The sequence below is a fragment of the Protopterus annectens genome, chromosome 3.part1, assembly GCF_019279795.1.
Source record: "Protopterus annectens isolate FY-2018-M chromosome 3.part1, PAN1.0, whole genome shotgun sequence".
In the NCBI taxonomy this organism is placed as follows: domain Eukaryota; kingdom Metazoa; phylum Chordata; order Ceratodontiformes; family Protopteridae; genus Protopterus; species Protopterus annectens.
The window spans coordinates 1651364981-1651386676 of record NC_056732.1 but is presented as its reverse complement, the minus strand read 5'-3'; the positions used below and the strand labels follow the sequence as shown (position 1 = coordinate 1651386676).

The 21696-nt window shown below is 43.9% G+C and overlaps 1 protein-coding gene across 1 annotated transcript in view; it reads left to right on the top strand.

Moving 5' to 3' along the window:
• RBM48 (RNA binding motif protein 48) overlaps window positions 1–21696 on the top strand; it is a 299162-nt gene that overhangs the window by 253595 nt on the left and 23871 nt on the right. The window contains exon 4 of the mRNA XM_044067674.1: window positions 1100–1680. Coding sequence (XP_043923609.1) covers window positions 1100–1680 — 581 coding nt within the window. The remainder of the gene's footprint in view (window positions 1–1099; window positions 1681–21696) is intronic.

Genomic DNA, 21696 nt, shown 5'->3' with positions numbered 1-21696 from the left:
CTGGTCTACCTATTCAAATAAATACTGGAAAAGCACCCCTGCTAGAGCGGCACCCTAGGCGGATGCCTAGTTGGCCTATGCCTAAGGCTGGCTGTGGAGGTGTTCATTCATAACAGGGGGACTGTTTGCATTAAGTTTGATCTGCCACTTAAATTCACATCTCCCTATGTCATTAGACCAATTGCCTCCCCTATGTTATAGTATAAGTATGTATTACCCCTAATGAGAATAACTGGGATCATACCATAGATAACTTGAGGGGGACCCACACATAGAATAAAGCATTTAGGACATCCCTCTGTCCATTAGTAGTATAGGGGTCAGTCCTGGAGTAAATTTTCTGTTTCCCTTCCATAGATCTAAGTTATAAAGGATCAGAAATGGACTGCATTTATCCACAATCCAAACTGATGTTTGACACTAGGGTGCCAGCAAAACGTCTGAGAGGGCAAAGCCCCCCCCCCCTCATTGGAGGGGTGGTAGGGGAGTGAAGCTCCCCTCCAGAAGTCCCTGGAAGGTGTAACAGAAAGTTTTCATTGTTTTGTTTGAATTGCAGTTTATTTTTTTAAGTATTCAAACTCATGTTATCTCTCTTTTCTGACTGAGATTATTACATAGCTGCACAGCTTGCACATGGCATATTCATTGAGTACAACAGGTGAAGGCCAGAACTGAAACATTTCATGTGGCCAGGGCTTATGCTGTGTGACTGGATAGTACAGTGTACAACAGTGTTTGTGCTAGGGATGTGCTAGTTTTGTATGCTTCAAATATGACTTTTCCCCACTAAAAGTAATCACAATGGACACTAAAGAAGAATAAGTTGATTCAAATGCTGTTTTCCTTTATATTATAATTGTGTGGGCTACAGGCACTCTGATTTACATTGCCTTCTAGTGGTATATTTTGCCAGTGTATCACACTCCTTTGTGCCCGCTTCTGTACTCAAAGACCTTTGTTTTTTCTAGACAAGTGAGATCAGTTTTACTAATGTACTCTTAAGCATTTTGAAATTCAAAATGCATTTGAAGTTAGTATGCAGATTTGATTTGGTTAAAAAAGTTATGGAATTAAAAAAAAGTCTACATTTATATTTCAGTAAAACAGCCACATAACAGAGAACATCAACATGAGAATGCACACAGTGTGTCAGAGTTTGAAATGCCATCAGAACCATCTGCACCCACTGCCACTGAAACTGTCAGTATTCCAGAATGGAGTTCACACACGTATTGTGGTTTTCCTTTATTGCCTCCCCCACCCCAGCCCCAGCCTGATGCAAGAATCCCAAAAGCTGCATTAAGTAAAGAAGGACAAGGACAGACAAACAAAGTTTTGCCTTTTCACCACAGACAAGGTTGTGAAAATCCTAGAACTGGTCCTCAAGAAACATCTAGGGTGCAAGAAATGCACACAGATCATACAAAAGCAAGCACTCCTTCATCCCAGAAAAGGACTTCTACAGTAAAAAATGTTGCCGTTGCAAGATTTCTTCCTCGCCCCACCCAGCTACAGGAACGTAAAAGGAGAAGGGAAGAAGATTCAAATAACTTTTTCAGGACTAACAGTGACACTGATAAAACATTTATTGGCCCAGAATTACCACAGATTCCAAAAGTTGATATGGGTGATAACTCACTCAATCAGTCAGCAGACTTGATTCGTCATACACTTATGAAGGTGAGTTTTATGTACTTTTTATTTATTTTATTTACTGTAACAGCTTAGTTACCTGTTAAGATTTTGCATTAAAAGTCTGTTTTGGGGCAGTGACATTCAATAAGTAAAACAGAAGTACAGAGAAGTGTTTGGAAATTCTGTACAAAACTAGTAACACACAATTAACCTCTGGAACAACAAAGCAGAGTGTAAATACACAGGTAAAATAATTAGTAGAGCTGCATCAGTGGAAGTTAACATGTTTTATGTAATAATTTACTAGTGTTCTGGAGCATAATGAACCTGCTTTACTTTTAAGACATCAGCCTTTACATGCAACTGCCAATGTCTTGTGGCTACCAGAGTGGAAATTGATGATCCTTTTTCTACAACCGTAGAAGCCTATTAGTAGTAGTATGGTGAATATTGAGTTAGTCAGCAAAAAAATCATCATAAACCCCCATTTACTACACGAGGTCGGGGTGTCGCATGGACTGTTGCCTTCTCTCTCGAGTCTACCTCTCTCCTGCCTTCTACAACAGTCATGCCTGACTATCACAACCATCTCTTTGCTTGACATCCTTGTTTTCTCTTGCCTTCTTCCTGTTTGCCTCAAACCGTCTTCTGTTTTTCTACATATGTGCCAGAATCTGTTCTGTTTGACCTTTTATGCAATTGGAGCTACTGTTTGCTCTGATGTTCTCATGTATTCATCTTTCCCACAGTGTGCATCCTACCACCCATCTTGGGCAGTTCATCTCCATCACCTCTGGCTTCCTTAGCTGTTTTGCCTTTACTGCCCAGGTTTCTGTACCATACAGTAGGACTGGTTGCACCACTGTTTTGTACAGCTTACTTTTTAGCTTCTTTGGCATTCTTCTGTCATACACTACCCGACACTCTGTGCCATTTGGCTGCAGCCCCTCTGATTCTAGCTTTGATCTTCTCATTCAGACTTCTCTTCTCCTCAGCCACCCTCACAAAAGCTGTTAACCTATTCCAGTGTTTTCCCTTCTATCCCCATTTTTTTGCTTCTTCTGATTATCCACATTTGCTGCCATTACAACTGTCTTATAGTTTCATCTTTTGTGCCTTCAGATTTGCTTTCTATTATCCTATCTTTTGCAGACGTTGTTGCTTAGAGAATACCAGCAATGTCAAATCTTCTGCATACAGCAGTTCTGTTGATCAGACCCCTCCAACATGTTCTTCACCAGTGTGAACAGCAATTGGCTCAGAGCTGAACCCTGAAGCCGCAACAATAGGGTGATCAACTACAAAATGCAAACAGGACTTCTGTTCTACCATAATGGAATTTCAGTGCTGTAATTGACCTAACCACTGTAGCCACATAAAAGCATGCCATCGCAGTGACACAAGACACAAATGATAAATACTTTGATATATTGAGACCTTAAAATGCATATTGTGGACATCAGTTCTTCCCAGTCTTTCAGCAGAGGTCAGGTAGTTCCCAGATGGCAACCAAGTATATTAATAGACTGTTAAATGCCATCTGAAATTCTAGATTTGCAAGTTGTATATAAAAGGCTGTATATCAGTTCTGTAAAGGCAGCTAACAGTAAAAAAAAAAACTTAGAATTCTTGAGTGAAAAACAAAAGAAAATACCAGTCGGTTCTCCAAAACATCATGGCATCCCCATCTTTGTGCATGTATATTTAGGATACTAGTTTCATTAAGCCTTGGGAGCAGAGGTCAGACAGCCTCCTAGGGGAAACCAGGAATAGTGTCAGACTGTAATACCAAACTCCTTGTTTCGGACCCTTTCACTAAGATGACAATCTTCAGGCATCTGTCCCTCTTCGTTATTCCATCCAACACCTGATGAACCATTTTACCCCGGACTAGGGCACCAACTTGGCCACAGCTAGGGGACTGTTTTAACCATGTTTGAAGTGAGAACATAAAAGCATTCTGACCCTCCTTTATCTGTCCTTGGCTGCATAGATTTTTTTTTTGTATGTCCTTAATTTCCCAGAGTGGAGGGGTGTGCAATGTCATATATATGTGCTAATGATCACTCCAGCCTATGAAACCTTGATGTCTGCCACCCCTGTTGTGCACTTACATTGTGAGACACTAATGCTGCTCTCCAGCCTATACTAGAGAGCAGCAATGTGCTGCAAAGGCTCCTGCCACAACCCCCCCCCCCATGGTGAGCTAGCCATCAGCCATTCAAGCCCACCCCATCAGATAGTCCTCCAGCATTCCAAGTCACTAATCGATTTTTGCTCACCTGCCTTGCCCTTCGACTGCACAAAAGGACTGGAATAACAAAAGCCTTTTGAAACCTGCATTTGTCATCTGTTTATAAGTAGTTATTTGTCAGTTACCATAAAGCACTGTACATGAAAAAAAATCAGAAAATTCTAAAAAAAAACAGTCGAATGCCATTCTATCCCAATGATTTCAATGCATCTCAATCCCCTGGAAGCCTGTAAGTACATAGAGTGCAGGCCTAATTCTATATGCAACAAAAGAAACGCTGCAACTGGTGAAATAAAATTATTTTCGGCTTAGTGCACATGTATTCTAGATATCAGTCTCACATATCCTTATAAGCAATAATCAAATAGCCCCAAGTGGAAATTGGGTGAAGTGCCAGACTGTGCCATCAAAGGTCATCTGCAGTACTGGATTTGTTACCTACATGAAAGCAGGGGCATGCCTATTCCCTTAAGGCAGTTCATAATACAAATGTCAAGGGATTATAATAAGATTCCAGGGCACAAAATATACTGAATATTATTCTAACCCTAATTTACAGCATTTCTGTCTGTATTTATATGTCAGCTCAATGCTTTTGTCAGTAGATGCAGTGAACAAGTAACACTTTATGCAGTAGTAACAGAAGTGTTGCCGTGGCTGGTGAAATAAAAATATATTTTTTCTTTACTTCTGGTCTAATGAAGACTTAGTGCGTACATATTCTTGATGTTAGCTTTACCCAGCCTTGCAAGACGTGATTATGTCAAAACTGGGCATAGTGCCAAACTGTGACAGTCAGAGCCCTTTGAAACATTTTGATTTACTAACTGTATTTTAAGAGAGCATGTTCCAATTCCCATAGGACAGTCCACAGTACAAATCCTGTGTATTCTAATAAGATAATTGTGTACATAGCACAATCATTAATACCATTCTACCCCCTGTAATTTCACTACATCTCAGCCCTTATTTGTATGTCAGCACAATGCCTTAGTAGATTGGGTATGCACTTCACCTTATATGCAGTAAGAGAAATGTTTCTGTAGCTGGTAAAATAAAAAAAAATAAAAAAGAAGTTATGGACTTACTATAACATTCTATCTGTGTTGTCCACTTTCATCCTTCCACAGCATATGGGTTTGGATCAGACTCCGCCGCTTTTTAGATACTGCAAAAGGTTTACCTTAACAAAGCCGAATCACAGCGGTGCGAATGCTCATATATGCGACTCATAACCACAAAAGTGAAAATAGCGACAGTTCGCAATGTTCGAAAATCAGCAAATCGAAAAGCAGATTTGCTGATTTTCGAACATTAATGTCAAAACAAAAATGTAATAAGGTTAAAAACTGCACTCCCCACACCCCCCCTACTTTAATATTCTAACTCCGAGATCGCACTACAGTGGGGAAAGGGACCGTTTCCCGATCCCCATTATAGGACAATCTGCCCCAAAATGCCGAATGTGCAATGAGCAAATGTCAGTGTGCATTCGCTCATTGTACATTTAATCTTTTTCTGTTCGGCGTTTGCAAACTTCGCAGACTGCCGTTCAGACAATTGCTGTTCGCCCTTGTGCAATACGCACACATGAAGGTAAACCACTGCAAACTCTGAAGCTCCTTCCTTACCCACAATGCTTCAGGCCCCCTCCATATCTCACATCTTGTTTGCTGCCCTTTATTACTAAAATATTAATACAAGAAATAATAGTGGTATGAGAAACCACTGTCTGGAGCTTAAAAAACAAGAACTTTGGTTCCCATAGTATCTTCTCATTCTTCCAAAAGACATCATCAAAAAATAGGGGATTTGAGGTAGGGGAGTTGAGGAAGAATGAAAATGGACAACACAGATAGAACATTATGGTGAGTACATAACTTCTTTATCTGATATTGTCAATTTACATTTGTTCCTCAACATATGGGACAGAGTCCCCAGCTACTTGAATCCCATGTGGACTCTAAGAAAAAGGAAGTTATGTTCTTACCATAATGTTCCAAGTTATGTTCTTACCATAATGTTCCATCTGTGTTGTCGATCTTCATTCATTCTTGACAGTTGGGTTTCGGTTCCATCCTCAGAGCCAACTCTGCTGTTGTAACAACCTTGCACCAACCAGAAACTCTCGAGCTAAGGCTACCCATAGTGCCTCTCTTCCCTTCATTTCAAATCGATTTTTTTCCATAGAAATAAATAGCAGAAGCTTTGTCTGAGGAATTGCCCTACTACAGAACCAGGAGTAGTTCTGAACCTCCAGGAGTCTTTGGAGGGGGTAGGAGGGTGGGATGTCTAGAATGAATGAAGATCGACAACACAAATGGAGCGTTATGGTAAGAACATATCTTCTTTATCTGATGTTGTTAATCTTCATTCATTCATGACAGTTGGGACAGAGTCCCTAGAGACTTTATGTCCCGGGAGGCCCTGTGAAAGGATATTCTTGAGCACCATAGAGCCAAAGGATGCTCTTCTCCTGGGAACCATAACCAATTTGTAATGAGTGATAAAGGTATGAGGGGTATCCCAAGTAGATGTTGTGCAGATGTCATCCATAGAGGCTGTAGAATGAAAGGCCACTGAAATGAAAACTGATCTGATAGAATGAGCCTTGACTTTAGCTGATAGATACATTTTATTTTGATGCTAAACAAAGGTAATGCAATCTCTCAACCATTTCGATAAGGTGAATTTGGAAGCTGGTTTGCCTAGTCAAGTACCTGAAAGACAGTAACATTTGGTCCGATTTCCTGAATGATTTTGTTTTATCCAAGTAAAAATGTAATTGTCTGTTACATCCAACAAACACAAACAGTATTCTCCTTTGTTCTAAATATTTGGGAAGAAAACTGGCAGGTCAATGGATTGGTTAATGTTTGAGACTGAGACAACTTTGGGTAGAAAAAAAGGGGTTAGTCCTAAGGGATACTCTCGCTATGAAAAATGATGTATGGGCACTTTACACAGAATGCCTGCAATTCTGATATTCTCCTGGCTGAAGTGATGACTACCAGGAATAAGGTCTTACAAGATAAAAATTTGATATCACAGGTGGCTGCTGGTTCAAAGGACTGAAAGATCAAAGTTTGTAAGACTAACGTCAAATTCCAAGGTTCAATGGGCTCTTGAAAGGGTGGTTTCAAATGCATAGCTCCCTTTAGGAAGGTTTTGCAAAGGCAGTGAGATATCAAGGAAAAATCATCAAAGCCATTATGGAAATTTAAAACAGCCGCTAAATGAACTCTGATAGTAGAAGCTGAGGCTCCTGATTGGAGTAAAGTTGATAAATATTCTAGCACCTTATTAATTGAGGCTGAAAAGGGGTCAACTCCTTGAAACCAGATCACAAATCTGTTCCATTTACTAAAATAAAGTTTCCTGGTGGATGGTTTATGGGAGCCCAGAAGTATCTTTTGTACTGGGGAAGAAGATAGATTCTGTCTGGCAATTACTGTATGTGGAGGTACCAAGCGGTCGGCTTGAGGCTTTGTAGGTTGGGATGGAACAGCAGTCCTGGAGTTGGGTCCAGAGTTCAGATTGTGAACTAGGTGAGGCCAGAGAAAGAGGAACCAGACTTGATGGGGCCAGTAAGGTGCAATGAGGATCACTTTGCTTCTCAACCATTGTGCTTTCTTCAAACACCGGGGTGTTGGGGAAAGAGAGGAAAGGCATAAAGCAGTCCCAGGGGCCAATCTTGCAGAAGAGCATCTCTCGAGGACTTCCAATAGGGAGTAGGCAAAGTAGCTGCTGCATTTGTGGTTCATGGGAGATTCAGACAGATTGCAGCAAGGCTGATTCCATCAATGAAAGATCTTTGCCGCTACTGTGGGATTGAGAGACCACTCATGAGGCAGGAGAATGCATCTGCTCAGTTTGTTCGCAATCATGTTGAAATTCCCCGGAATGTGCTTTGCTATCAGGAAGCGGTTGGAGGCGATCTCCCATTGCCATACTCTTGGAGCTTCCCGACATAACGAATAAGATCTGGTTCCTCCCTATTTGTTGATGTACCAGACAACCGACATGTTGTCTGATTGGATAGCAATTGTCCCTGACGGAAGGGCAGATTGGATTGCTTGCAACACTAAAAGCACCTCCCTCAGTTCTAGGATGTTGATATGCAAATTGTTCTCTAAGGGAGACCAAGTGCCTTCAACTATCTTTCCCTGGAAATGCCCCCCCCCCCCCAATCAGGGATGCATCCATGGTCACTACGGCCTTGGGCTGATGGGGGAAAAGGGACGACTCCATAACTCCTCTTGTGGCTTCATCCACCAATTCAGATCCTGGTTGCATCGATTTGTTATATGAATTGACTAAGACATTGGGTGTGTTAGCAGAGACCACTGTGACACTAGGAGCCATTGAAGCAGCCTCATGGGAGACCTTGCCAGGAGAACTAGGGTGATTGTTGCTGCCAGTGATGCTAGTAGTTGTAAGACTAAGTGAGTTGGGGCTATGTCTTGAGAGAGTATCACTTGGAGCTGTGACCTTAACCTTTGTAGTCTGTGAAAAGGTAGAGCAATCACACAGGATCTTGTGTCGAATGTTGGTCCGATTAATTCTGTGCTTTGAGTGGGTGCCAGTTTTGACTTTTCATGTTTATTGACATGCCTAATAACTCTACCAGCTCTAGAATGTAGTGTAAGGCATGAAGCCATAGATGCCTGGTGGGGGCTGTAAGGAGCCAATAGTCTAAATATGGAAACACCCGAAATCATTGCAGCCCCACATGAGCTGCTACCACTGCCATGCATTTGGTGAACACCCTGGGACCTGTGGTGAGACTAAAGGGCAGTGTGCGAAATTTGTAATGACTGGCTGAAGTGGAGGTATCTTCTGGAGCACTTGTCCATTTTTATGTGGTAATACACATTCTGAAGATCTATCGAGCACATCCAATCATCTTTCTCCAGAAATGGAAGGATAGACTGAACCGTGACGATCCAGAGTTTTGGATACTGAGGTCTAGAATCGGCCTCCAGTCCCCTGTCGTTTTTGGCATTAAAAAGAATCTTGAGTAAAATCCAGATCCTACTTGGTCTGGTAGGACTGTTTGGATGACCTTTTTTTCAAGCAGCTTTTGAATTTCTTGAGCTGCTGCATCCCTCTGACTGGGTGGAATGTCGGGGATTCGCCTTTGTGGCCTTGGATAAAGATCGAAGGGTATATGGTAACCTCTAGTAATTATTTTCTGCACCCAGGAATCTGAAGTTATTGAGTGCCAGGCTAAGTGGTGCAGAGAGAATTTTCCCCCCGACTGCCTCCAGGAGTAAGCAATTGGACTGCGCCTCAGGAGCGCTGATGGGGTTGCCCAGAGAAAGAATATCTGGAGCCCTGGTTGTGCAGGCCCCCTCTGCCATGGGAGGGGGTGTCTTCCTGATGAGTTCCCCCCTCTGCCCCAGGGAGAGAACTCACCGCGTGTGCCCCAAAAAGGCCCTTGGGACTTTCTGAACCACATCTTTCCACTCCTCTGATTCATGGAATAGGGTCGTTGAGGAGTGGAAACACATATGCCCACAGCAGAAAGGGTCTTTCCATTCTTTTCACACCTGGCTAATGTCTTTAACTTTTGGGCCAAATATTGAGGAAGCATCAATGGGAGCGTTGACAAAGGAAAACTTAAAGGGGTCCGCGAAGTCGCACAAGCACATCCAGTTGTGACGTTTCATGACAACGCCTGCACCCGCTGCTCTGGCCGCCTCTTCGGTTGCATGTGCAATCAATTGCATGGGCAAGTTAGAGATGAATTCTAGGGTCACAAGCTGGGAGGCAACCTTATCACGTTCCTCGTCAGACACTGCTCCTGCTAGGGTTCCTGAGAGCTCAATGATCAGGTCCCTTTGAAGATGGGTGAAATGTGACAATATGGCAAAGGTCATCAAAGCATAGACCTGCTTCCCTAATCTGTCCACCATCTGAGACTCTTGGTTTGGATGATTGACAGTAGGACTCTCCTCTGCAAGTTCCTTTGTGCCGCCACCACCATAGCATCTACCACTAAACCTCTGGACCAGTGAGGTTGATCGTCTGAGGGAAAGAGGTCTCCAGGGAATTGGCTCATAGTGTCAGGGGCCTTCCAAGCACGCTGCACGGTGAGCTTGACTGCAGGCGAGGTCACGCAGGAAGTACAAGGTCGGGCAGGGAAAGCCTGCAAGAAGACAGATTCCTTGGAGGAAGGGTTGGTGGGCTTCCAGTTACCCCTCTGTTTTAAGATTTCTAGGATGTCTGCGAAGGAGACATCTTCAGAGTGTGACCAAGGGGACCCTTCCCCTTCATTGTAATCTGTTTCTTCGGTGAGAGATTCTTCCAGAGAGTCAGTGTGCTTCCTCCTGCATGATCTCTTACAGGGTGGCTCATCAGGGGGGAGGTCTGAGGAGGACTCCGAAGAGAGGGTACCCTGCAGTAGGATGTCTTGCTGCTCCCGTGCCTGCTGCCTAGTGTAGTAGACTGTGACAGCTGCGATCTAGAGGATACATAGATGTGACATTCCGACAGAGTGGGTGCCAGCTGTGAGCCTGTTGTGGCTCTCTCTGTCCATAATCTGAAAGATAGGCCCGCCTGAAGGGGGAGGGAGCCCGGAACCGAAAAAGTCAACTTCGCAACCAGCATCGCACCCAGCTCCAGCAAGCCTGCCTCCAGTGAAGGAGCTGCGAGAGGACTCAGAACTGTCAGAGCAACCGGAATCGTAGATGGCACCGTGGAAAAATTGGTGCCATAACTAAGGATTCCATAGCCGGCAGCCAAGTCACAGTGTAATGGGTGGGTCGACTCAGACTGAGCCGAGGTCCACAGAGTGATTTCTGGGACCAAGGTGAGATCCACCATCTGTACTGGAGAAGCTGGCACTGGGAGAGGCAGTGGCATTGATGGCATCAAATCCTGTGGGGAGGTCGAAGGAGGACGGTAAGTTGGAGTCCTTGGAGAGAAAACCTCGGCTCTGGATGGGAGGGAGGTCCTAGATGTGGTTAGAATACCTCTGGCCGCCAAGAGCTGATCCACCAGTCTAAATACGTCAAGCTCTGAAAGGCTTCTGGTGGAACGAATAGACATCCCCGAGGGAGATTCTGGACATTCCATAAAAGGACTGACCTGCTGACCAACAAAGTGGTCAATAGATGGGGAGTATAGAGTCCTGACTACAGATTCGACTTTTGGCATCATGGTCAATTGACTAAAAGCTTGTATTGGGGGAAGTGACTGTTTTTACAGGGGAAACTATTGTTTGTGCTGAGAGGGTCATGGGTATCGTTGAAGGGGTTGGTACCATGGCAACTTTTGTTGGTTCCATAAAAATAGATGGCACCGTGGAAGGGGTCGTAGACTCCGGTGCCGAGACGGTTGTCAGTGCCGGTTTTGATTGTTTAGAATTCGGATCCGTGGAAACATGGCCTTTGGGCGATTTTGATTCTTGAGATTGAGGAGATGCTGGGACTGAGTGGCTCCTCTATTTTTATTCTTTTTTTTTTAGGAGGCTTTGACGCCTCTGCCTCAGACAAAGCCTCTGAAAAGGAGGTTTGTTGCAACACTCTGCAAGGGTCTGGGCACTAAAACCTTTACAGAGTTTGCATGAAGACTGAATTTCCAAGTTTGGCACCCCCAAACAATAAAGGCAAGAAAGATGCCCATCGGAGTTGGGCATCTTTCGGCCACATTTTTCACATTGCTTAAAGCCAATTGTACCTTTCTGTTTCTCAGCCATTGTTAGGTAAATTACAAATGTAATGAACAGCCATTCATGGGATCACACACACACACACACACACACACACACACACACACACACACACCAACAATGAAAATCAAGGCAAGTTTCAAAAAAAAAATCTTTAATAACCATACCAACAATGGTAGCAAGAGAAATACCCAGAAGGCATAAAGGAGAGGAAAAGAAAAAATGGGGGGAACTACCAACAATGGTATTCAAGAGTTACCAGAGGTAAGGGGGAAGGCAGGGGCTTATGCAAACTATGGTAATGAAGGAATACCAAACAGCTGAAAACAGCAGTCACACACAGTCACTAATTAGGTAACAGAAATATAAAACAGCAAAGGAATATTAGAGAGAGGAGCTGTAAAGAAGAAAATATATTGAAAAATAAAGCACTTGGCTTGAGAGCATGGCCTGACACGTCCTGAAACTGTATGCGGCAAACAAGATCTGAAGGGAAGAGAGGCTAGGGCGAGCTTGTTACAATGGCCGAGTCTGTTCCGAGGATGGAACCGAAACCCAACTGTCATGAATGAATGAAGAGTGACAATATCAGATGGTACTTTTAAGCTGAAGGCTGCTCTAACCATAGAGACTTAATCAACTTTGTATTGAGAAATAAAAGTATGAGGATTAGCCTAAGTAGCTGCAGCACAAATATCATCCTTAGTGGAAGATCTAGATAGAAATACTGAAGAGGTTGCCATGGATCTGGTTAAATGAGTCCTCAAGGTTTTTGGCAAAGATAAACCCAATTTGTTGTAACTGGCTTTCCCAATCTTGATTTTGAAAAGGAGCCAAATCATTGATCTGATTTTCTGAAATTTTCAGTTCTATGCAGATAGAAACTTAATTTTCTGTGAATGTCCAACAAATGTAAAATGTAATCCCCTTTGTTCGTGAAATTTGAGAAGAAAACTGTGAGACGGATTTGATTGATGTTGGATCCTAACACCACCTTAAAAGGAAAAGATGGCTTGGTTCTTAAGACACCCTGTCTTTATGAAAATTAAATAAGGAGGTTTAGGAGATAAGGCTTGAAGTTGTGAAGCTCTCCTAGCTGATGGTTATGGCTACCAAAAATATAGTTTTCCAAGTTAAAAACTTAATTCACACCTTGTAGCCGGTTCAAATGGTGATAAGTCATAGGAGGTTACTAAGCCAATGATCCCAGGGCCCTTACAAGCCTAGCCAAATTTTACCCTTATTTCCATGATCAGCACCTATCACCCCTCTCCAGGAGGGGACATAGGTGGAACCCCTGGGGTGAATTTACGGTTATCCATCCAATCGTCCAGATTGTGTTTGAAGAGGGCCAATGAAGTGCTCTGCTTGACATGAAGCAGGAATCTGTTCCAAAGGTGTGGTAACTTCTGGGAGACAATCTGTTCCTCTAGCAGGTTCTATTAATGTCACATACCAGGTTAAGGCCGTTAGAGTGAGTAACCCATGTACAATTTGACTTGCATGTATGTAGCATTTCCAATAAAGCAGGGTGAAAGATTGCCTTATATACAAGGCAGAGATTGCCTCTGAATAGTCTGTATGAAACAGAATAAAGTGACAGTGATTTCAGACAGTCCTCATAGGACAGATGCTGAAGACCTTCAATTTTCCTTGTGATGAACCTTTGTGGTCTCTCCAATTGCTGCAGGTGCTTGAAAGGTACATACCCAAAGGGGCATTGTACTCAGTTATTGGCCTGATGAGGGAATAGTACAGGGAGGTTATAACTTTTTTGTGGAAGCAATGCCCTTACTCCTGAGATGAGCAATATAGAATGCCCTTCTTACCATTGTGGAGACATGGTGATCAAAGGTAAGGTTGCTGTCAACCTGTATGCTCAGATCTCTCACCACTAAGTGCATACTTAGGGTGTTGTTATTGATGTGGTAGTTATCAGAAACATCACTCTTCCTGAAAGGTATAATATTTTTTTTTGCATTGAGTTTAAGGCCATGGCATTGGCACCAGTCATTTGTTTGTGTAAGACCCTCTTGTAGGATGTTGACATTGTTTGGAGATTCTATGACCACTCCCAGTTTGCAGTCATCAGCAAACTTTGTCAGCTACATACCTTTAGTTTTAGCTTGCACTTCTGAGAAATAGATTCCAGACAGTAGAGATCCCAGGACTGATCCCTGTGGAACACCACTGGTTACAGGTCTGCTGTTGGAGGTGGATTCCCGTTTTGACTATATGGGTTCTATCAGTGATTAGCAGCCCATCTAATGATATACGGGTTAATACCTAGCTGGGTGAGTTTGTTAATTATGCCTGAGTGGGGGATAGTGTCAAAAGCTTTGGCTAAGTCTAGGTAGGCAGTATGCACAGATTTCCCTTGATCAAGGGCCTTGGTGACTGTCTTGAAGAAGTCCCCCAGGTTTAACAGACATGATCTACCTTTGACAAATCCAAATTGAGTAGGGTCAAGTGTTTGGAGGTTGCCAATGTCTTTGTTGATAAGGTACATGATGATTCTGTCCATGGCCTTGCAGATAAGGCTAGTCAGGCTAATAGGTATGAAGTTTCCAGGGTCAATGGAAGCACCACCTGTGTGCAAGGGCACAATGGTGACCTTTGTCCATTCAGCTGGGACGAAGCCAGTGCTTAGACTATGATTGAAAAGAGTACCCAGTGGCATTGCTAATTCTTGTTTGAGCCCATGTAGGATGCAGCCTGGGATGTTATCAAGTCTCATGGATGCTGTGTTTTTGACCTTAGAGAGGGCATTTATGACCTTCTCTTTAGAGATACAAGATAGAGGACAGGTGGTAGGGATGTCTTGGGGCAAGTGTGGCGGGGACAGGGGACTGAAGTTTTCACAGAACCTGTCAGCTGATGGGTTAGCAAGGTCCACAGACTCTGTATATCATTTGCTACCAGTTTGTCAAAAATCTGGCCCTTTCCTTTTAGGTTATGGATGTAACTAAAGAATGTAAGCCGCGGTGGTACAGCAGTAGCGTCGTTGCCTCATAGCAAGAGGTTCTCCTGGTCGATTCTCGGCTGGAGTGCCTTCTGTGTGGAGTCTGCATGTCCTCCCCACGGTCGAGTGGCCTCTGAAAGACGTGCGTGAATGGGCGTGTCTTCGCTGAAGGTTGGTTGTCGGGCTGGCAACTCGGCATCATAAAAAAAAATCTACCGCCAATCATTTGCAGACCAGAGTTCCGCTGTGGTGACCCCTAACCGGGAAAAGCCAAAAAGACAACATGTTACTAAAGAATGCCTTATGGTTGTCCTTAGTTGAGGATGCTAATTTGGATTTCTAGTTAGCTTTGGAGGACTCACAAGAAGTCTTATTTGCTTGTTTAAGCTGAGGAGGGAGTGATTCCAGTTTAGGGCTCGCTCCCTCTTACTCTTAGACAGCAATCCTCTTATTGTAAAGCCTGTTAATGGCAGTTGTCCACCAGACAGGTTTGCTCTTCCTTGAGGAGCGTGTTTTGGTCCTGTCAGGTATGGCCGAGTCAATGCAGTTGTTCAGGTGTTTGTATAAAGCATTTGTGTAGAACTCTGCATAGTTGCCAGTTCCATCTGAGGGGGGAGGTGCAGTGAAGCTATTTATACCATCCTGTAAGAGGTTATAATCTGCATTGGAGAATTTTATTTAGCTTAGTTGGTGTTGGGCGATGGGGATCAGATGTGATAGCAACTTTGAATGAGACTGATGTATGGTCAGATCTCGCCAGGGAAGCCCTCACAATGGGGGTGCTACAGTGATGCCCCATATTGGTAAGCACCAGATCCAGGATGTTGGCACCCCTTGTGGGGGTGTCAACTAGCTTGTCTAGGGCATTGGAGTTAATGAAGTCGGGGAACCTTTGGGCAAGTGAGTTTGCGCAAAAGTAATTTCCCCAGTCAATGGATGGGTAGTTAAAGTTGTCCAAAACCATGGTGTTTGGATGTATCTTGATAAACTCAAGTAGATCCAAATAGGCAGAGTGGGTGTCCTGATTTATGGAGGAGGTCCTGTAGTTGGCAATGACTTGAACAGGTGTCCTACCAGTAGTTAATCGTACGTGAAGTATCGCCAGGGAATCATGCCGTCTAACCAATCTGGAAGTATATTCATCATTAATGAATACCATCTCCTGTAGTTTCCATGCCATCAGTTTGTGGTCTGAACATGTGGAAGGAGGAATATCCTGATATGGCTGGGGTGCTTTCCACAGCCTTGAACCAGGTCTCTGTGACTGCACAAATGTGCATGTCTTCCAAGGTGAGGACTGCTTCCAATGAATGCAGTTTCATGTTAAGACTCCAAGCATTTAGCAGCAAAACCTTGAGGTTATTCTTAGATGGAGACCTTATATCAAGAATTTTGTCCTTGAGACTATAAGGGTGTCAAGAGCCTTGTCCAGTAGCCAAAATCCCAGGGGTGATAGATGAAGACCATCTCTGACAAATCATCCAGGCCTGTCGATCACATCATTCCAGGCTGACACATACTGTATCCCCTTGAATTGACCAGAAACTAAGCCAGTTATTTAAGTCAATCATTTTCTGTTTGTATAAAGGCATCATCCTAGGTGAAGGTAAAATACTGCTTAAGGCTAAGGACATACCAGCCTGAAACATAGTCCGAGTGCTCAATAATGTCCCTCTTCATATAGTCCAGAGAGGCATGTCTCATGTTGTTCACACCAACATGGACTATGACATAGGCATAACGATACCCGTTGTTGAGTGACTTGAGTGCAAGTATGATATGGCATATCCTGGCACTTGACAGACAGGTGACCATTACCTTCTCCTTATCCAGCCTGGTGAGAGAGACATCTGTGTCTTTCATTATGGAATCACCTATGACTAATATGTTTGGTTTTGTGTTTTGCCTTAAAGGCTTGACAGGTGAGACAGTGGTGCATTAGCTATTATGTTTATTGCATTCTACAGAGGAAGTATTATGTGTGGCATGCATGTGTTTGTGTTTGAGAGGACTCTGGTGTTTAGGTATGTTTTGGTGAGGACCTCTGTATACTGTATGTAGGTACGTATGATGTGGGTTTGCAGTGGAGTAAGAGGAGAGGTGTGCATGCTCATGATCTGCTGATTGTCATATGTACTGACTGGTGTGTGAGAGAGCAAGGATTCAAGGTTCTTAATATAGTTGCATCTCTCACATGTTGAGTTTATGTGGACTAGAGTAGAGAGTTGTCGATGAACATGAGGCAGTTACTACACTGTCACAGGATGCCCATGTCGACCAAACTGGGTGGAGAAACTGTGGGAAATTGTATATCCATAGTGTTAGGTAAATTTGTATGGTCAGGAAGAGAGGTCAGACTTGGGAATGGTTAGTGGGTGAGAGGTGTGTTGCTACCTTTGAGGCTAGGCTTGGTGTTCTTCCTGACAGTAGAGCTGAGCCACGAAAACTCCCAGGAGGACCACAAATAAAGTGCTAAGGGAAAATTTAACAAGCAAAACGATTGTTACTATAACCACCAGTGGTAACTACCACTACATGGCAGTGCCTGATGGTGTGCTACACGCAAGAGGACACAGAGCATATATAAAAAAAGAAATGACTGTTGACTCAAACTACCAAATATGAACGCACTCTCTGAGCTCTAATTCAATCACCCTTGATTAAATGGGAACCAGACAGCACTCTCCTCCCACAAGGGTCATGGCTTGTAACACTAAATTCTAATCCAGCAGTGGAGTAGGATCTTAAAAGGGGGATCTCAGTAAAAAATTTCCTTTTATAAATGCCGTAGAGTCGTGATGAAGCTAAGGTAGAATTGTTAACTCCTGTATGAAAATTAGAAATGGCAGTTAATTGTACTTTAAATGTTGAGGAACTGGCCAGCCCCTTTATAAAAAATAGTAGTATAGTAGTCAAAAATTCAAGAACTTTGGGTACTGGCACTGAAAAAGGGTTGATGACTTTCTGTTGTGCCCCAGAAATTAATCTTTTCCATTACCTTTTGTAAATTTTCCTATGGAAGCTTTGTGGGAAGACAAAAGAATGTGATGGACAGGGGAGGACAGCCTGTGTTGTATAGCTTTCAATGAAAGTGGAGAAACCAATTGGAGAAACCATGCAGTCAACTTTAGGCCCAAACTGTCCTGGTGAATCATCTGTTGGGTGAGACAGAAGGTGTGGAATTGGATCCAGGATCCAAGGTGGATGAACTAGATGAGGCCAAAGGAAGGGGAACCAAATCTGACAAGGCCAATAATGGGCAATGAGGATGACTCTGCTCTTCACTCGAGATGCTTTCTGAAGAAACTTGGGGATCAGAGGAGTTGGGGGGTAAGCATAGAGGGGCCAATCGTGCAGGAGAGTGTCTCTAAGTGACTACCCAGGTGGGGGGATCAGGGCAAAGAATCTGCTGAACTTGTTGAGGGGAGATGCAAAGATGTTGCAGCATGGCTGATTGCATTAGCAGAGTACCCTCTCCACAATTTGCTTGCTGAGAGACCACTCATGAAGCAGTAGGCTGGACCTGCTCAACCTGTCTCCTATCACTCTGGATTTCCAAAGAATATCCATTGCTTTTAGAAATTGATTGGGTGAGATCGCCCAGTGCCACATTCTCAGAGCTTCTTGACATAAAGAGTAAGATCTGGTTCCTCTGTTTGTTGATGTACCAGACTACTGACATATTGTCTGTCTGAATCGCAATAGTCCCTGAAGGGAGAGAATCTTGGAAGGCCTGCAATGCTAGGAAAGTAGCTCTCATTTCTAGTACATTGATATGCTTGTTGGCCTCTTGTGGGGACCAAGTGCTTTGGACCATCTTTCCCAAGAAGTGCTGCTCCCACCTAAATTGGGAGGCATCCTTGGTCACTATGGCCTTGGGCTGAGGAATTATGAAAGGGGGCAGACTTGTAAAATTTGTTTTGAGCAAATCCACCTCCTGAGGTACCTTTTGCATGCCTTGGTTATTTTGATCTGGGTGGATAAAGGCTGGTACAAGATGGACCACTGAGTTGCCAGGGTCCACTGGAGAATTCTTGTATGTTATCTTGCCAGTGGAACCAAAATTATGACAGCAGACATTGACCCTAAAACATGGAGAATCAGTGAGACTGACAATGAGGAATTCTGAATTATTTTTTTGACTTGAAATCAAATAGTTTGCACCCTTGGCAAGGGAAGGGAGGCTGCCACCGATACAGTATTGAGCAAGGGTCCTATGAGTTCTAGCTGAGATTTGTTGAGATTGCTGGTAATGCCTAGGTGAGAGCACAATTGGAGTACAGAATGTCTTGTTTTTGTCAGTAGATGCCTGGTCAGAGCGGGTATGAGATGGTCGTCCAGGTAAGGAGACACTCTGAATCCGTATAGTCTCAAGTGAGCTACAACTACAGCCATGCATTTGGTAAACATCCTGGGGGCTGTAGTGAGGCCAAAGGACAGTGTTCTGAATTGGTAATGACTGCCTCCCAACTGGAAGCATAGGCATCTCCTGGATTGCCTGTTCACTTTTATGTGATAGTACACATTCTGAAGATCTATTGAGTATATACAGTTGTCCTTGTGCAGGAAAGGCAAAATGGACTGAACTGTGACCATCTAGAGCTTTGTATACTGAATCAATTTGCTGAGATCTGAAATTGGTCTCCAGTCCCCTGTTTTTTTTGGTACTAAAAAGAATCTTGAGCATGTTCCAGACTCTTTGTGGTCTGGGGGACCTCTTGGATGATTCTTTCTAGCAGCTTTTCTATTTCTATCACTTACCTCTGACTGGGTGGAACATTGGGAATTTTGTTTACTGTTGAAGAAGGGGGTAGGGAAAAAGGTATTGTATAATCTCTGGAAATAATTCTTTACACCCACGTATCTTTTGAAATTTCTAACCAGGCTGTCTGATTTAGGGATAGACAACCCCCCAACTGCCTCCAGAGGAGGACAATCAGGCCTCCTTTCAAGAGTGCTGGTAGGGTTTGTCAGGGAAGGAATCTCTGGACACCTGGTTCTTCGGGCCTCCTCTGCCACACAGGTTGTACCTTCCGATAGAGTCCCCACCCCTGGGAGGACTCTCTTCACATGGCTCAATGAAAGGACTCTGGGACTTCCTGAGCCACTTCGACCACCTCATTGATTCCTAGAGAAGGTTCTTAGAGGGGTCAAAAAGCATATGCCTACTGTAGACAGGGTCTTGCCAACTTGCTCACACATGAAGAGTGTGTCTTTAACTTTAGGGCCAAAAAAAAATGTTGAAGGGCGTAGTGACATCGAAGGACTTGAAGGGCTCTGCAAAATCACAGAGGTGCATCCAGGCATGTCTCGTAATGGAAATGCTTGAATGTGCCACCCTTGAAGTGCTGTCAACTGCACGTGAAATAAGCCTTATGGATACATTTGCAATGGACTGTAGAGTAGCCAACTAAGAAGAAGCAGAAGTCTGTGCCTTGGCAGTTATTGTTCCTGAGAGGATTTGGAGAGTTCTTTAAACAAATCCTTCTGAAGTCTGGTGAAGTGTGTCAAATAATCCAACAATCTTAAGTTCGAAAGTCACTGAAGAATAAACATGCTACGCAAGTCAGTCCAACATCCTTGACACCCTGTTAGGGGGTGAACAGATGAACTTTGCTCTGCAAGTTATTTGTGGCCACCACTACAACCATGACATCTACTGGTACTCTTTTGCTCCAGAACTCTTTTCCCTTCGGTGGTGCTAGGATCCTATCTGGTCTCTTAGGGATAGGCTCAACAGAATCGTGTTCCTTCTGTGCCTACTGAGAGATCAAATCAATGAGCTCATCGGTGGGCGAAGTCACCCAGGAAGTAGATGGGCCAGACCCAAATGCCTCTAGGAATACCAATCCCTCTTGGGAAGGGTTATTGATAGACCAACCACACCTTTGTTTAAGGTTCTCCAGAGTGTCTCCAAAGGAGACGTCATCGGGTGGTGATCTTGAGGACTCTTCCCTTCATAGAAATCAGTATCTTCTGTAACTGACTCCTGAAGGAAGTCTAACTGCCTCCTCTTGCACTTTCTCTTCCTAGGGACTTCCTTCAGGGGATGCTCCTGAGAAGTATCAGAAGATATAAGTATACCCTGCTGGCTAGCCTGGAGACTTTGGGCTGGCTGTCCTTATGGAGTAGAGTGGTGAAGCTCGAGGTACAAAGACGTATGGGATCCAGAAGGAAGATCCGAGAGTGGAGGAGAATAGTCTGTCCTCTAGGAGAGAACACACTCTGTACCACCTCAAAAGCAGAATGCCCAGTGGAGAAGGACACTGAGGGCCGAGAGGACATGCTTCTGGACTTTTGGCTCCCTTTGACTTGGGGGCAATCCACCTGAGGCAGACGTCTGAGCTGGCTGTCTAATGTCGAGGCTCTGAGGGGCAGAGTCAGCTCCAACAGCTTCAGAGTTGACTTTAACACCTTCGATCTGACAATGACGCTTCGACTCTGAGAAACATCTGGTTCCAACATACTCTGAGCTGGTCCACTTGGAGAAGGTATCTGATCTGAGGATACAACAATCTTCGGATCCAATACAGATGGCCTTGGAAAACTCAGATCCAAGGGATGCAAAACCAAAAGACAGATTGGAGAAGGAACCAAGATGGGTGGAGTAATACTAATGAAGGTTTCTGGACCAGAAGGGGTCAAAGTGGGAGAACTCCCATCTGAATCTGTGCCAAGAGAAACTTCCTCCTCATTCTGCCCACATCTGCTTCTGTCAGACTCCTGGAAGAACAGGAAGAAGAGGGCACTGAAGCGTACCTGGAGTGATGACGTCTGTCTAAAAATGGAGATGGTAGCCTAGAGGGGACCGGGTCAAGAAAAGATTCATACCGGGTCCAGGGGAGCTGTTTCAGCTTTGAAAAAACTGGATCTGATGAGGGAGACCTTATATCTGAAGCTGCTGGATCCAAAGATTTGGTCTTCACATCTGTCCATTTTGTGATTTTCCAGGCTGGCTCCATAGCTGGATAAGAAGAAGAATAGAGGAATCAGAAGTTTCTAGTTGGGGTTTTCTGGACTCTCACTTTTTTTTTTTTGTCCACCTTGGAGGGTTGAGCTCCAGGCAGTGGCTCAGCAAAAGAAGTCAGAAGTACTTTCAGAATCAGTGTTCTTCTGATCGGTTAAAGGCTTTGCAGATTTCACAGGACACTTTTAAGTGCTCAGGGCCTA